Raw genomic sequence first — 14257 nt, 5'->3', positions numbered from 1 at the left:
TCAATGACACATTGGCATTTAAGCTTAACTCCCACAGAATCACTAGATTCTTGGCTAAAGCTGTGGTTGAATTAGTGCTGAAGATTTCAAAGATTTTTGTTTTATAGAAAAAAATTTGATTATTAGCCAAGACATTCTGGAGAGGTGAAAATTCCAAAAGCCCAGAACCGTTTGTCCTATAAGCCCTATGATAAGAGTCTGTTATATTAGTGAAAAGTTAGATTCAGCAACGGAGCTGCCCGTATGTGCTGTGGGTTTTTCTGGAGATCAACTCTCCGCTGTTGCAGCCCAGGACAATGAGCCTTTGAAAAGCCATTGGGTTTTTAAAATCCTTTGACTCTGCTAATTGTTCGCTTTGGACAAATAATGTCATTTTTCTGGGACACTTTTGCAAAGGGGGAGCAGTGTTGACCACACAGCACGGAAGTTTGGGAAATGGAGTAGATTAGAAATAACTGGCTGTGAACGAGACACATGATGTTTTTCTGCCCCTCCTTCCATGCTGTAAAATGTGTTTGCAAGCCATTTCCATTTCTCTCCGGCCTGGAAAGTTAAAGGAATTCTCTTTTTCACTTGTTGGCATTCAGGGTTTCAGCTTGCCGGTGTCAGCGTCAAGGCCAGCTGCCTCCTCGACCTCACGTAGATGGGCGCTGGCTGTGCTGCTGAGCTTTTTGTCCTTGGACACTGAAGGACTTGTGTCAGAAAGTCAGGCTGGAGGAGGACCCAGAAACAGTTCTTGGCTCCCGGAGTCTTGTTCCTCCTCACTGCCAGTTTTTCAGGACCTGGGTAGAAATCTCACAAATGGAATATCAGGGAGAGGTTAGAGCAGTGTGGACTGGAAGCTGCCATTCACTTCCTGAGTGGTGCAGAGTCTCACCATGTCCCAAGTGTTCCGTTCCGTTTGCTGAACCATGAGAAAATTTGGCCTTTTTAAAAAGAAGGCACGCTGAACACGGTACGCAGAAAGCGTGGTCAACTATCTGCTTAGGATGCGGATTTGTGAGAGAAAGGAAAAGGTAATATTAGCCTGATCGATTTGTTTTCGATTCCTTTGAAATCCACATTGGGATTTAAATGTCCAGCCTTCTTTCTGTGGGTGAGGACCCACCAAATGCTTTCCCTGTGTGTCTGAAGCAAGAGCTATTTTCTGGGGGTACTTATTGTTTCCCTCGTCCATTTGTGGGCTCCCGTATCTGGGGAGGTGTCTTGGAGAGGGCTAGATTATCCTAGGGGTCCCAATTCACTTTCTTTCTGCCCCACCAGAGTGCTGTCCACTGCTGAGAAGTCAGTTTGGGTCTGGAGGAAGCACAGTTTGATCTGGAACCACGGGCCACATCTGATCTCTTGATCAGAGAGCCACAAGGTGGCGACTGTGAGCCTTCGGGTACTGCACAGACACCTGGAGATTGATGTCTGGGGATGCCTCCAGATGCTTGGGGAGAGGTAAGCCTTTAAGACTTGGACCCTTGGGATGGGGGAGAGGCGTGATGGGGCTTTTCTCTCTGGAGAGGGGTAACTGAGCCTTGGCCTGTAAACCAGAGGACAGAGGACAGACTTGGACAAACTGTATGTGCAAATGTCCCTTGTGGAGCTTGAGAGGCCCAGAACAGAGTCCCCCAAGAACACCCATGAGGTGAGCAAGGCCCCTCCCACAGGGCTAACCAGATTCTCCATCTTCTCGCACCTGCCCCGCCCTGCAGGCAGCTGTCCCCCAGGACCAGTCCCAGAGGGTGTGATCCGCATCTACAGCATGAGGTTCTGCCCCTACTCGCACAGGACACGCCTGGTCCTCAAGGCCAAAGGCATCAGGTGAGAAACTGAGGCCACGTGCTCCCTGAGCACACCCTCACCCCTCATCTCCAGGAGAATATTTCAAGTCTGAGGCTCGGCTCTTTGAAGGGCTTCTCTTCCATTTCTTCTCAGCCTGAGTAACTCCAAGGGCTGAGTTTGTGTAGGATTTCCTGAAATCCTGAGTTCTCTTCCAAATCAGATTTTCAAGAACCAACGGGCACGGCAGCCTACACTGAATGATGCTGTCGGTGAACTGGTCCCCACCTACCCACCCCTGGTTTAGGAAGGGCACGGCCAAGCTCACTGACGCCTCTCCTAAATGCACCGAGGTAGCCCTACCTCCACCCAAGCAGCTTGGAGTAACTCTGTTCTGTTTCTTCACGCTTAACTACTTCCAACATTTCCTAGTTCATTCTGTCTTTCTACCCCCTCCCCCCCCCCATGGCAACCATGCAGGAAAAGAGTTCAAGATAGTAGGCTCTGCCTCGTTGTGGTACTAGAAGAGAGCCTGGCACTTAGTAGGTGTTGAGAAAGTGTTTGTTGGGGATGGAGCTGAACCGCTAGGAGTGCTTGCTCTATTTGCATGAGGCATGGGTTCACACACCCAGTCACCACCTGAAACCAAGCGTGGAGGACCATCCCTGTGACCGCAGAACTTGGGAGGTTGAGACAGGAGGATCGCCTTGGTCACATAAGACCCCCCTCTCACACACAAAATGCAAGTGTCACTCCAGCCTCTGGCTCAGGACTTGGGAAGTCCATCATAGGGGTTGGCGTCAGACGTTCAGTCCGTGTCAGTGAATAGAGGGACCCATGTGGGGATATTTTAAATGAAAATTTTAAATAGCTTTAAGTTAACACTGCATAAATGCTTATGTATGGTATACATTCCCAGAGTATTCCTGCTGGCTCGAATCTACTTAGCTCTATGGTTACCTCTTGTTTTTGTTTACTTTTAGAAAAATCAGAGCAATGCAATGTGTTGCTCATTTGGGCACAAACTGGCCGCTTAGGAACTGATTAAAATAATAGTTATGGGGTTTTGTTGTTTGTTTTGAGACAGGGTTTTATGCAGCTCAGGATGACCACAAACTCAGTATGTATCTGAGGATGACTTTGAACTTTTGATCTTCTAGCTCTTCCTCCACAGTGTTGGAATTACAGCTGTGTGTCACTATGCCTGGCTTGTGTGATGCTGGGGACAGAATCCAGGGCTTCCTTAGCTGGACAAGCACTTCACCAACTAAACTACATGCCTGGACCCATAACTGGTTTTTCCTAGTGGAGTTCCTCAATCTTAGCATCACTGACTGGCATTTGGGGCCAGATGACTCTTTGCTGGTTGTTTGTCAGTATCCCCTTCTTTACCCATTAGGATGGTACCCCACTCCCCTGCTGAAAACCAAAGTGTCCCCGGATATTGATGCTCATCCTTGCATGGAGGAGAGGTAAAATAATCTTGTTGAGAACTGCCGCTTGGAAGAATGTAACCGTTTGTGTTTGTTTCTTTTTTAAATCTTCTTAAACGTGTGTTGTTGCCTCTAGTGACCGGCTGGTTTTGAACTTCCAATAATAATGAGTAGGGGAGGACTGAAAAGTGATTGCGGCTAATTAATGTACTAGGTTCTCTCCCGAACACTACACACGATCCCTGCTTTGATCGCCACAGTGACGCCAAGAGATGGGACTCGTGGACGCTGAGCACCGGGAGGGGAAGGAACTGGCTAGGATCTCAGCTTGAGCACACAGCTTATTCACTGTTAGCATTCACCAGCGTCTAGTATGACCTGTTAATAACACAGTTGTGTTTCTGTGGTTGTTAATGTTTTGCTTTTGAGACAGGGCTTCAAATGTAGCCTAGATTACTCTCTGACTTACAGCCCTGCTGCCTCTGTCTCCTGGGTCCTGGGGTTGCAGACCTGAGCCACCATGTCCTCTTGGACTTGTGCTTGCCGGCTTTCATCTCCCAGCACTGTGGCTGGGTGCATATGGAGTCAGCCTGGCTCTCATCTTGCCTCAGCCACTTCTTAGGAGATGCTATCGGGCTTGAGATTCAATCACAGGAAAAGAGAAGCCGTGGAAGACACCAGTGCAGGAATGAACACAAACATGTCACATATTTGACACAAAGTTCCCGTGTCAAACAGCTCTAAGCACGAATGGTACAGCTGTCTGGTTTTGAGCTGTCTTCCTATTTGCTTCTCATTTCCAGCCTGTCTCCCTTTTGTTTTTTTCAAGGCACGAAGTTATCAACATTAACCTGAAAAACAAGCCTGAGTGGTACTACACAAAACATCCTTTCGGCCAGATTCCTGTCCTGGAGAACAGCCAGTGTCAACTTATCTATGAATCCGTCATCGCTTGCGAGTACCTGGACGACATCTACCCAGAAAGGAAGCTGTTTCCATACGACCCTTACGAACGAGCTCGCCAGAAGATGTTACTGCAGCTGTTCTGTAAGGTACACACAATTGTGTAGAGGAGCTGTTCTGTAAGGTACACACAAATTGCGTAGAGGAGCTGTTCTATAAGGTCTAAAATATTGGAGTGGCACTGTGCCTGGAGGAAGAGAGACAGCACTCTCGGAAGCATGAGCCCTGGGTACAGGTGTTGGTAATGAGAGAAAAGGTGATAGCAAAGTTAAGACATTTCCCTTAGAAAAGAAAGGAAAATGACTCACTCGGTGATGGCTAAGGAGAGGGCTTGGTGTGAAGTGCTTGCTTGTTGCACAGCATAAGGACCTGATGTGGCATCCTCAGCATCATGTAAAAAGCCAGCATGGCAGTGCTTGCCTGTCTTCCCGGTACTGGGGTGGGGCTGGTGACACAGGAGGATGCCTGGGACTTGCTGGCCAGCTAGTCTCCCTGAATCTGCCAGCTTCTGTCTCAGCAAGGAAGCCACCCAGCCTGGTGGATGGCCCAGGTTCCATCCCCCGGACCCATGTGGTGGAGGGAGAGAACTGACAACCCGCAGGTTGTCCTCAGAGCCCCACATGCATTTGTCGGCACTCGTGCATTGTGCCACATGTGTGCATGCATATGTGTGGGCATGCATGTGTGCATGCATGCACACAATACACACGAACACACATGAGCACATTAAATAAATAAGAATATGAATAAATGTTTTAAAAATAAGATGGAGAGTGAGTGAGGACGACACACAATGTTGACATCTGATCTACACACACACAATACACACACACACATGCACATACAAAAAAGTTCAGGTACTAAATGCTATTAATAGCATTAATTATGCTATTAATTAATAACATATATTGAACACTTGTGATGTTCCAAACTTTCTCTGTCTACTGATTCCCTCCCTTGACTGCCCTAGGAGGTGGGTATTGTTACTGGAACCATTTTTCAGATAGGAACACTGAGGCTTAAAGAGATTAAGTGTCCCCACTAAGAGCTTACAGCATGGAACTGGCTGATCAAGCAGGGGGCACTGAGAACCCTGTGAAAGCTCTTAGCCTGAGCAACTGCTGTGAGAAGTGGCTACACTGGCATGTAGCCAAGTCCTCCCGTGCTGGAGTTGGGACGTCTCACTGCATTTGGGTCGGAGTGGGGACAGTTTTCATAAACACCTCCTGTAGGAACCTATGTCCTCTGTCTAGGTCCCACACTTAACCAAGGAGTGTCTAGTAGCGCTGAGATGCGGGAGAGAGTGTGCGGACCTGAAGGCTGCCCTGCGTCAGGAGTTCTGCAACCTGGAAGAGGTACGGAGGAGCGTTTGTCCTGTCAGGTGATGGACCAAGCTCTGTGTACTGCTTCTAATCTGCCTGCCATCACCTGCTTGCAGACTTTCTGCCAAGCTTTGACGTGGTCCCTTTCTGGTCCTCTGACTGTCCCCTGTGAATGCTTGCATCCCTCACCTGCTTTGGAGTGATTCTTGAAGAGTTGTCAAGGATGAGCAACATGTTTGTCCTTTCCTGGAGTTGTGGTGTTCCCTGAGATTCTCTGCATTTCTGCTGATGGGGCTGAGGTATTGGTAGCAGCTGTGTGGGACCTAACTGCTGAAGGCATGGAACTGTATCTAATGATGGTTTGTTCTCTCACGTTGGGAAGCCAGAGGGAGTCCAGGGCTGCTTCCATGCTTCCTCATGAAGCTAGCAGAGGAGGCGGAGAGGGGAAGTTATCTTTTAGTTGAGGTACCCCAAATAAAATCAGTTTTGTGTGTTTTAGAAATGGAAGGTCAGTGGATGGACAGGGAGCAGTCTTTGCTGGTAGAATCTGCTGTACCAGGGCAGTAATGGGACTCTCTACCACCCACCCCACTCTGAGTATGCTCTGTGGGTCTCTTTACCTTTGGTCTGGAAACCAAAATGAATTCTTTTTATGGGTGAGGCTGCTCCTCTGTTGACAATCAGTGCTATCTTTATACCTTTACGAGATGGCTAGCTATTAATATTCTTCCATTTGACTTTATCGGCTAGTTACAGATTAAATCCGCACATGCTTGTGTTTCCTGTCTTGCAGCTGTACAGTTGCAGTGATTTGAGAGTAATAAGAAATATTCACTTGTGTCCTGAGGCCTCAGACTCCAACAACCCCTCGGTGGCTTTGCTGGACTCTGGAGCCTTGGCCAAGAGGAATCCCGGGAATGGTTCTAGAACTGCTTCACCAACACTGCCTTTAATCGCAGTGTTGAAAGAGCCATCTAATAAGAGAGTCTTTGCCCAGAAAGAGGCAACATTGCTTGAAAAGAAGCAGCCGAAACCTCTCTGAGCAGAGAGTTGTCAATTTCTCTATGTTTGGTGGAGGTTGTTTTTGTTTCTTGTTTTTTGTTTTTTTTTTTTTAATTTTTTTTATTATGTATACAGTATTCTCAGTATTCTGTCTGCATGTATGTCTGCAGGCCAGAAGAGGGCGCCAGATCTCATTATAGATGGTTGTGAGCCACCATGTGGTTGCTGGGAATTGAACTCAGGACCTTTGGAGGAGCAGGCAGTGCTCTTAACTGCTGAGCCATCTCTCCAGCCCCTTGTTTCTTGTTTTTGAGACAGGGTCTCTTACTATGTAGCCCTTGGATTCACAGAGTTCTGCCTGTCTTTGCCTTCCAAGTGCTCGGATTGAAAGTGTGTCATCATACCCAGCTAATTTCTCTCTCTCTCTCTCTCTCTCTCTCTCTCCCTCTCCCTCTCCCTCTCCCTCTCCCTCTCCTTCTCCCTTTCTCTCCTCTCAATCAAGTTTTATTTTTGTATGGTATTGACTTTTCCACTTCAGTATCACACTCGAGCCAAGTTCTGTTTTTCTTGTCTTTGTGGATTCCAGCATGGAAGGACCTATCAGGAGTTCTTTTTTTCTGCCAGTGACTTAGTCCAAACCTTTTCATGGTGGTAGTTGTCAAATCTAGCCCAGGGTAGTGCGGTAGCTTTCTAGATTGGACAGAATTTTTTTCCTGGTGGTGTTTGGTTCTCCCTCACAGTCCATGTGATCTTGCCTTTAGGCTTTGGCTCTGCTCTCTGGCTCTGCTTGGTTCTTTTCCAGCTGTTATCAGATGTGATGCAGAGTAGACTGAAACATCACTGAGGGAATGGGCATCTGAAACCTTCATCTTCCCACGGCCATGAGGCACTTTCTGGCTCAGCTTCTCGGTGTCTGTGGGCCTGCTTTGTATTCCCGTCGTTCGCATTTCCATGCAGAGTTTCCCACATGTCTCGTCTGCACAGTTTGCCTGCGGGTCGTGTCTGCTTACGCGGTGCGTGCACCACTAAGGAGCTCCCGTGGTTTGTTGAGTTTAAATTTCACCCGTCATCTTAACTTCTTTCTTTCTCTTCTTTCCTGCCTCTTCTCCCCCTCCCACCTTTCCCACATTTTCTTTTCAGAGATGGTCTCACTGTATAGCCCAGGCTGACTGCAAGCTCTTCATCCCCCTGCCTCAGCTTCTTCAGTTCTGACATTAAAGGCATGCTCTACCATGCTCAGCCATAATGTTAATGTTTAATTTGTATTTTCTTCTTTACAAACAAAAAGGCATTTTTGCCCATTTGTTTGTGCTGCTTGGTTAAGTTTGCTGTCTTGTAAAAACTGTTCAAGGATGCTGTAGTCTCCACTCTAAGATCATGCTAGCTGTTCTTATTAATTGGTGGAGTCGCTCATATTTAAAGGTTACTTGACTATTTTTAAAATGCAGTTTTGTTCTCTTTTCTTCTTTTAATTTTTTTTAAGACAGGGTTTCTTTGCAGCTTTGGCACCTGTCCTGGTACTAGCTCCTGTAGACCAGGCTGGCCTTGAACTCACAGAGTTTGTTTTAACTTTTGATTTCACTTATCTCTGCTGCATATGGAGGTATAACATTTTAACAGGGGCAGAGTTTCCTGTTGAGCATTCTTCACTGCGTTTGGGCGCGGGGGGGGGGGGGGGGGGGGGGGGGGGGGGGGGGGTGGTGGTGGGGGGGGAGGTGGTGTGCGTGTGCAGGGATGGGAAGGGGATTCATTGGAATTTTCATCCATCTACTGCTTTGTGGGCTGTGGTCAGGGACTTTCTAACCTTTACTAAATAGATTTCGGATAAAATAATTCAGCCGCTGTAGAGGATGGCAGTGAGTATTTCCAGGCGTCCCCTCAGTCCCCAGATGTCGGCCAGCTGGAGTTTGCATCTTCATAGACTAACGCCGTCCTAATTGGTGGTCGGGGGAGCGGAAGGGCAAGTCCTACCAAAGCCCTACTTCTCAGCCTTCTTCCTAACAGAGCAGCGGTCCCTTTTACAGGAACCCTGTTCACTACGCTGTGAGCTCAGTTTGGTTTGTCCTGTGTCTGCGTGGCAAGGACCTGGAATTTAAAATCTTGAAACCTCCTTTTATTTTCTTCTCAACTCAAAAGGTCTCTGTCCCAGACTCGAGTGTTCTGCGGCTGCCTCTGGAGGTGGGCTTGATTCTACTGCTTTTGCCCTTGAAGGTGCTGTTTTGCATTTGCAGAAAAGGGCGTGTGTGACTTCCGACTTGTAGGAATTCTTCCCCTCCTCCATCAAGTACAGGGCGTCCAGTGGGAGACACAGCACCACCAGAGGGCTGGAGACCAAGGATTTCCTGGTGATGGCCTAAACGATAGCAGTATAAAGCCGGTGGCCATCCAAGGGTTGAAGATCTTATACTGGACTTTTTGGAATGTGTGGTCTAAAAGAGTCTGGGATTAGCTTTATAAAATCGCTCTTCTGTTACCAGAATTGGGCTGCTGTGTGGCCCAAAACAGTACATGGTGTAGGAAATAAGTTCTTTTCCAGTTCTGGAACACTTCTTTCTTAAATGCCTTAAAGGTTTTTCTCCTCTTTGACTTAGAGAGGTCCTGGCCGCTGCACCACACCACCGATGGCCACCAGGGGGAGTCCCACACACATCTTCCACTTGTGTTCCCTGTTGGTGTTTCTCCTCTATCGACCTAGGGGGAGCCCGAGAGTCCCCTAGCAGGAGGTGAAGGGTTTCTCTGGTTCCTGGGTGAAAATACGACATCGTCACCAAACCAAACATCCCTCCTCTGCTGCTGTCTCTCACCAGCTACTTCTTATTGCGCCTCCAGTCTTCCTTTTCAGTGCGGAAAAGAGAACAAATCTTGCATTGCTATTTTAAAACGTTTTACTTATTTATATTTTTATTCATCACTGTATGTGTGTGTGTGTGTATATATATATACGTATATATATATACATACTGTGTGTGTGCGTGTGTGTGTGTGTGTGTGTGTGTGTAAGCAGGCACACATGTGGGGGTCAGAGGATACCCTCTGCTGTTGAGTCTCACCCCCATCTTGTTTGAGGCAAGCATCTCTGTTGGTTTTCCTCTGTTTGGTCAGGGTGTCTTCCCACAAGCTTCCCAGATTCCTCAGTTTCAGCCTCGTATCTGCAAGGAGCGCAGGGACTGCAGAGGTCTTGTTCCTCTCTCAGGCCCTAACTGGCTCTTTGTCCATCTGTTTGTTTACACCTGGGATTTTAGGATTTGGCCTCGGGTCCTTACCCTTGCTTGGCATGCACACTTGCCCACTGGTCCTTCTCTCCAACCTCAGAACATTTTAAGGTAGAACCTTTTGAATGCTGCAAACACCAAATGCCCCTTTGCAAGATCTCCCTGGCACAGTATTCTAGGAGCGGAGTAACACTGTGTCTGAGAGGTACCAGATTTGCATAGAAGGGAGCACCAGCTGTTGAGGATCCTGAAGATAGCTGCAAGCCTCCAGGGAAGCCAGGCCAGGGTGTCCTGTGTCACCTGGAGGCAGCTGTAAAGGAATCCACGTGAGGGGAGTTTTAGACTTGCCCTGTACTCTAGTAACATGAAGCAGTTTAGGAGAAGGGCTTATTTGGGCTTATGATTTAAGGGTACCACCAATCATGGCAGCCAAGGCATGGAGGCAGAAACAGTTTGCAATTGCAGAAGCAAAAACATAAGCCTGCTTGTTCACATCTGTGGATCAGGCAGCAGCGACCAGACTTTTAAATGGTGGGCTTCAGCTGCTCTGAACACCAAGGCAGTTGAGTGTCTTCTGCGTTGTCCTTCCCCCTCTGTCTTAGCTACTTTTCCGCTGCTGTGAAAAGGCACCATGCCAAGGCAAGTTGGAAGGGTTTATTTGGGGTTTGCAGTCCAGAGGGTTAGGGGCCCACGACCATCATGATGGGGAGCACGGCAGGCATGGCGCTGGGGCAGCAGCGGAGACCCCACATCTCAGTCTGCAAACAGAAAGCAGAGAACGCTAACTGGAAATGCCGGGAGACTTTTGAGGTCTCCAAGCCCACCCATGACACATCTCCAGCAAGACAACACCTCCTGGTCATTCCTAAACAGTTCTACCACCTGGGGACCAAGTGTTCAGACATGAGCCCACGGGGGCCATTCTCCTCCAAGGCCACACTCTCTAAGCCAGGTCTTACTAGTAAGTGTCTGGAACAAGCAGTGGAGTCACATCTCATTGTTCAGACGCTTTTGCCTCCGTTTGTCCTGTTAGCGTCTCGATGTCACCTGCTGTGACAATAGTCAGGGAGCCTGTTTGCTACCCTGGGGAACAGGAAGGCTCTAGGGCCATGGGGTTTGCTTTCCCTCTGAGAAGGGAAGGCAGGTAGGGGAGCTCCTCTATCCTCCGTTAGTAGGAAGTTCTCCCTGTGGAGCCCTCAGGGCCTAGGCTGTACATACAGGGCAGGCTCGCAGGCTCATGCCTTCTCGCCACACCCTGAGGTACTCTGAGGGGACCACAGCTACTACCATCCCCTTTCAGATGAGAATTCTGACTGGTGGGAGGAAGGAAAAATATCATCCTGGGTTTCACATTGTGCCAGAGGTGAAGTTCAGCACACTGAGCATATTTTTGAGTGCAAAGCCACGGCCACAGCCAGGAGAGCAAACACGTTTGGAGCATGCCTGGCTTTGGATGCCATTTCTGCTCGGTGACGTCCACTTTGAGTTTTTTGAAATAGGGTCTCTCACTGGCTTGGGGCTCACTGATTTGGTTAACTCTCTGTCAGGGACTCTGGAGGTTCCACCTGCTTCTGCCTCCTCATCTCGCCGGGAACGTGTGTGTGGTGTATGTGTGTGTGTGTGTGTGTCCGTGCACACTTCTATGCCAGCCTTTTCTACGTGGCTTCTGAGGACCAGATTCTGCTCCTGGGCTTGTGTGGCAAGCCCTTTACCTACTGAGCCATACCCCAGCCCAGAATTTACAGTTGGACTCTTTGTGGAGGTCCGTGCCTCAGCAGGGTCTCCAAATCTAAGATGGGAACACCAGCACAGCTTCTTCACACAGCTCACCAGCCCAGCAGCCTCCGCCGGCAGCCCAGAGAGAAGCGTGGAGCTGGTTCTATGCTGTGTAGGTCGGTGTGAGCGGTTGACTTCCTTGGGAGCTTGTTCTCTTTGGGAAACTGTGGTTCTGTGATTGGGAAAACTGCAGGCTCTTTCTTGTGGCCGTCTGGCTATGGTGTGTCAAAGATGTGTTTTCCTTCCAGTCCACCTATGTGGGTTGTCCCATTTGAGAAAGAAAATGTTTATTTTATTGTAGAATGTTGATGTTGAGCAGCATGAAGTTGGAAGAATTTGAATAAAAGAAGAAAGTATGATGAAGACCATGCTGGGAGGCGGGGAACCCACTGAACAGCACTAATTTGTCTTAGCTCCGAACCCATGGAGAAGGCAAAAGGGAGACCAGTGCAGACCGCAGCATCCCCTTTAGTACCAGGAGTACGTGGGAGATGAGGTCACAACACCAGCAAGGGGGGTTTCTATGCTGGTTTTTAGCAACTGGCTCAGACTTTTCATGTCCCTGGAGAATGGGCAATGCCGGCCTAAGGTCCAGCTTCCCAGCTCCAAGCTGAGATGATCTAGAAACAGCCTAGGACTTGGAGAAGCCTGTCCCAGGCTGAGGGAAGGGCTGGGCTACCTCTGCCTGGGTTGCTCTTTGCATATTCTCCAGCCATGTTGTTTGTTCAATGTTGAAGGGAGGCAGGGAACAGGGTGTGGCCAAGACTGTGGCCCTAAAGGAGCTGGGGCAACCCTGGCAGAGGGAGGAAGCCATCTCTTGAAAATAGAACACTGGCAGGCAAGGTTTTCTTCCTTGTAATTAATCTGACATTTTAATTTTGCATCTGTAATCATGTCAGCAAATGTGTAAATTAACCGGCTATTGTTCTGTGTATATTTCTAGATTCTTGAATATCAGAACACTTCCTTCTTTGGTGGAGACTGTATATCCATGATTGATTACCTCTTCTGGCCCTGGTTTGAGCGGCTGGATGTATATGGACTATCTGAGTAAGACATTTTACTATATGATTGCAAATTCACCGAGTGCCACCTGTTGAGATGCTCTGGGTACTACTATCTCCCCTGTAGACTGTCTCAGAATGTTTGTGAAACAGAAATCAGGGCTGGACGCCACTCATGCGTGCTTCCTTGTCCAAAGAGCACCTGTTTTTCTCCCACTAAGTAGAGGCTTGCATGTTACCTACATCTCTGCGGATAAGACCGTGTGTGCAGAGGCCTTCCTGGTGCTTCAGAGCCCACTGTCTCCTGTGTATTCACAGACAGGTGAAACAGCCTGTAGCTCCCTCCACGGCCGCACAGCTGGTCCTGCTGAGTCGCAACACATGCCGCACACCTGAGCCCCATCTCACACTCCCCTCCCCAAATAGGAATGCCCTTTAAAAGCCAGAAGGTTTCAAAAGCAATGTGTGCATAATCTTCACATAAATAAAGGGTAACCGCACATCAAGGAAGCACCACACTTTTTTGTAAGCATGTTTAAAGCGTGGCAGGGCTTTGTCGCCTCAAAGTTCTGCAGTGACACCGGACGGATGTGTGAACTGCCGACTCCGACCTCTGTCAGCCACATTAGGCATGCTGGGCACTTCCAGCATTTGGAAAGTAGTTCTTCCCATCAGACCTAAGGTGACCGGATAGTTAAACATGCAGGTAAGTTATATTAGCTCCCTCCAGGGCAGAGTGGTTATGGCCGCCATCCACCAGCTGTCTTACCTTAGCTCATCACCTTGCCCACCCTAGACCCGACCTCCTCTGTCCGTCTTTGAAAGGGCCTCTATTTCCAGGTTTCAGGGTTGTTTTATTTATTGTGAAAGTATTTGGAAAAGTGCTCTTTTTCTTTTTCAAAGCCCTACAGTAGAATCTGAAAATTGTCTAGGACAGTTAGCATGAGAGGGTGCTGGTCAGTCAGCAGTGAGCTGAAGACACTTGATCCCCCTGCCTCAGTTCACAAGCATTTCCCCACTTTCACAGAAGCCACCGTCACAATGTCAAGGGTTGGACACACAGTTCCAAGTGAACCCTTTTCCTCACCAAGATCAGACTTCCTGGATAGTCACTGAGCTTGCCGTAGTTCCCAAACAAGCCCATAGTTTTGTTTCTTCCAACTCTATAAAGTGATACATGCCCCCTCGCCCACCCTCTCCTTTCCTGTCTTGCAGCTGCGTGAATCACACCCCGAATCTGAAGTTCTGGATATCCACCATGAAGCAGGACCCCGTGGTCTGTGCCCTGCTCATTGATAAGAACATATTCTTAGGCTTCCTGAATCTCTATTTTCAGAACAACCCTGCTGCTTTTGACTTTGGGCTGGGTGTCTCAGCCATTCGGTGATCACTGCGTTGCCCAGGATTCTCGGTGTATCAGATTCTGCGTCACGGGTTGTCTTGGGGGGTCAGTGCATTTCTGTTCTTTTTTTTTTTTTCTTTTTGAGGTCCTTCATAAACTTGGAAATGTAAAATATAGTCTAATTGTCACGTGTCTGAATCCCGTAGCTTCTCTAGAAAGCTCCCAGCTCTGATATGGAGGCGCATTTGGGAACTAGACTGACTCCTGCTCCTCAGCCTTTGCTGCTCTTCAAAAGTCTCTGGAGAGAAGAAATCCTGAGGAGGAGGTAGAAGAGGAGGAAGAACAAAGAGAAAGAAACCAACCGCACACACTCTGTGTTGAAATACTATTCTCTTAGCAGGGAAACACTGCTGGCCACATGGGAAGGCATGCCTAT

The 14257-nt window shown here is 48.4% G+C and overlaps 1 protein-coding gene across 1 annotated transcript; it reads left to right on the top strand.

Moving 5' to 3' along the window:
- Window positions 1-845: 845 nt before the first annotated feature.
- Gsto2 (glutathione S-transferase omega 2) lies at window positions 846-13866 on the top strand. Its single transcript, XM_050146032.1, has 7 exons — window positions 846-1016; window positions 1264-1443; window positions 1701-1809; window positions 4030-4252; window positions 5417-5518; window positions 12419-12525; window positions 13695-13866. The coding sequence occupies exons 2-7, from the start codon at window positions 1410-1412 to the stop codon at window positions 13864-13866; spliced, it is 747 nt and encodes a 248-aa protein (XP_050001989.1). The 5' UTR covers window positions 846-1016; window positions 1264-1409.
- Window positions 13867-14257: the final 391 nt, after the last annotated feature.

The sequence above is a fragment of the Alexandromys fortis genome, unplaced genomic scaffold, assembly GCF_014885135.2.
Source record: "Alexandromys fortis isolate MF-2015 unplaced genomic scaffold, M_Fortis_MF-2015_v1.1 scaffold_16, whole genome shotgun sequence".
Taxonomy (NCBI): Eukaryota; Metazoa; Chordata; class Mammalia; order Rodentia; family Cricetidae; genus Alexandromys; species Alexandromys fortis.
This window is presented reverse-complemented; position numbering and strand designations above follow the sequence as displayed.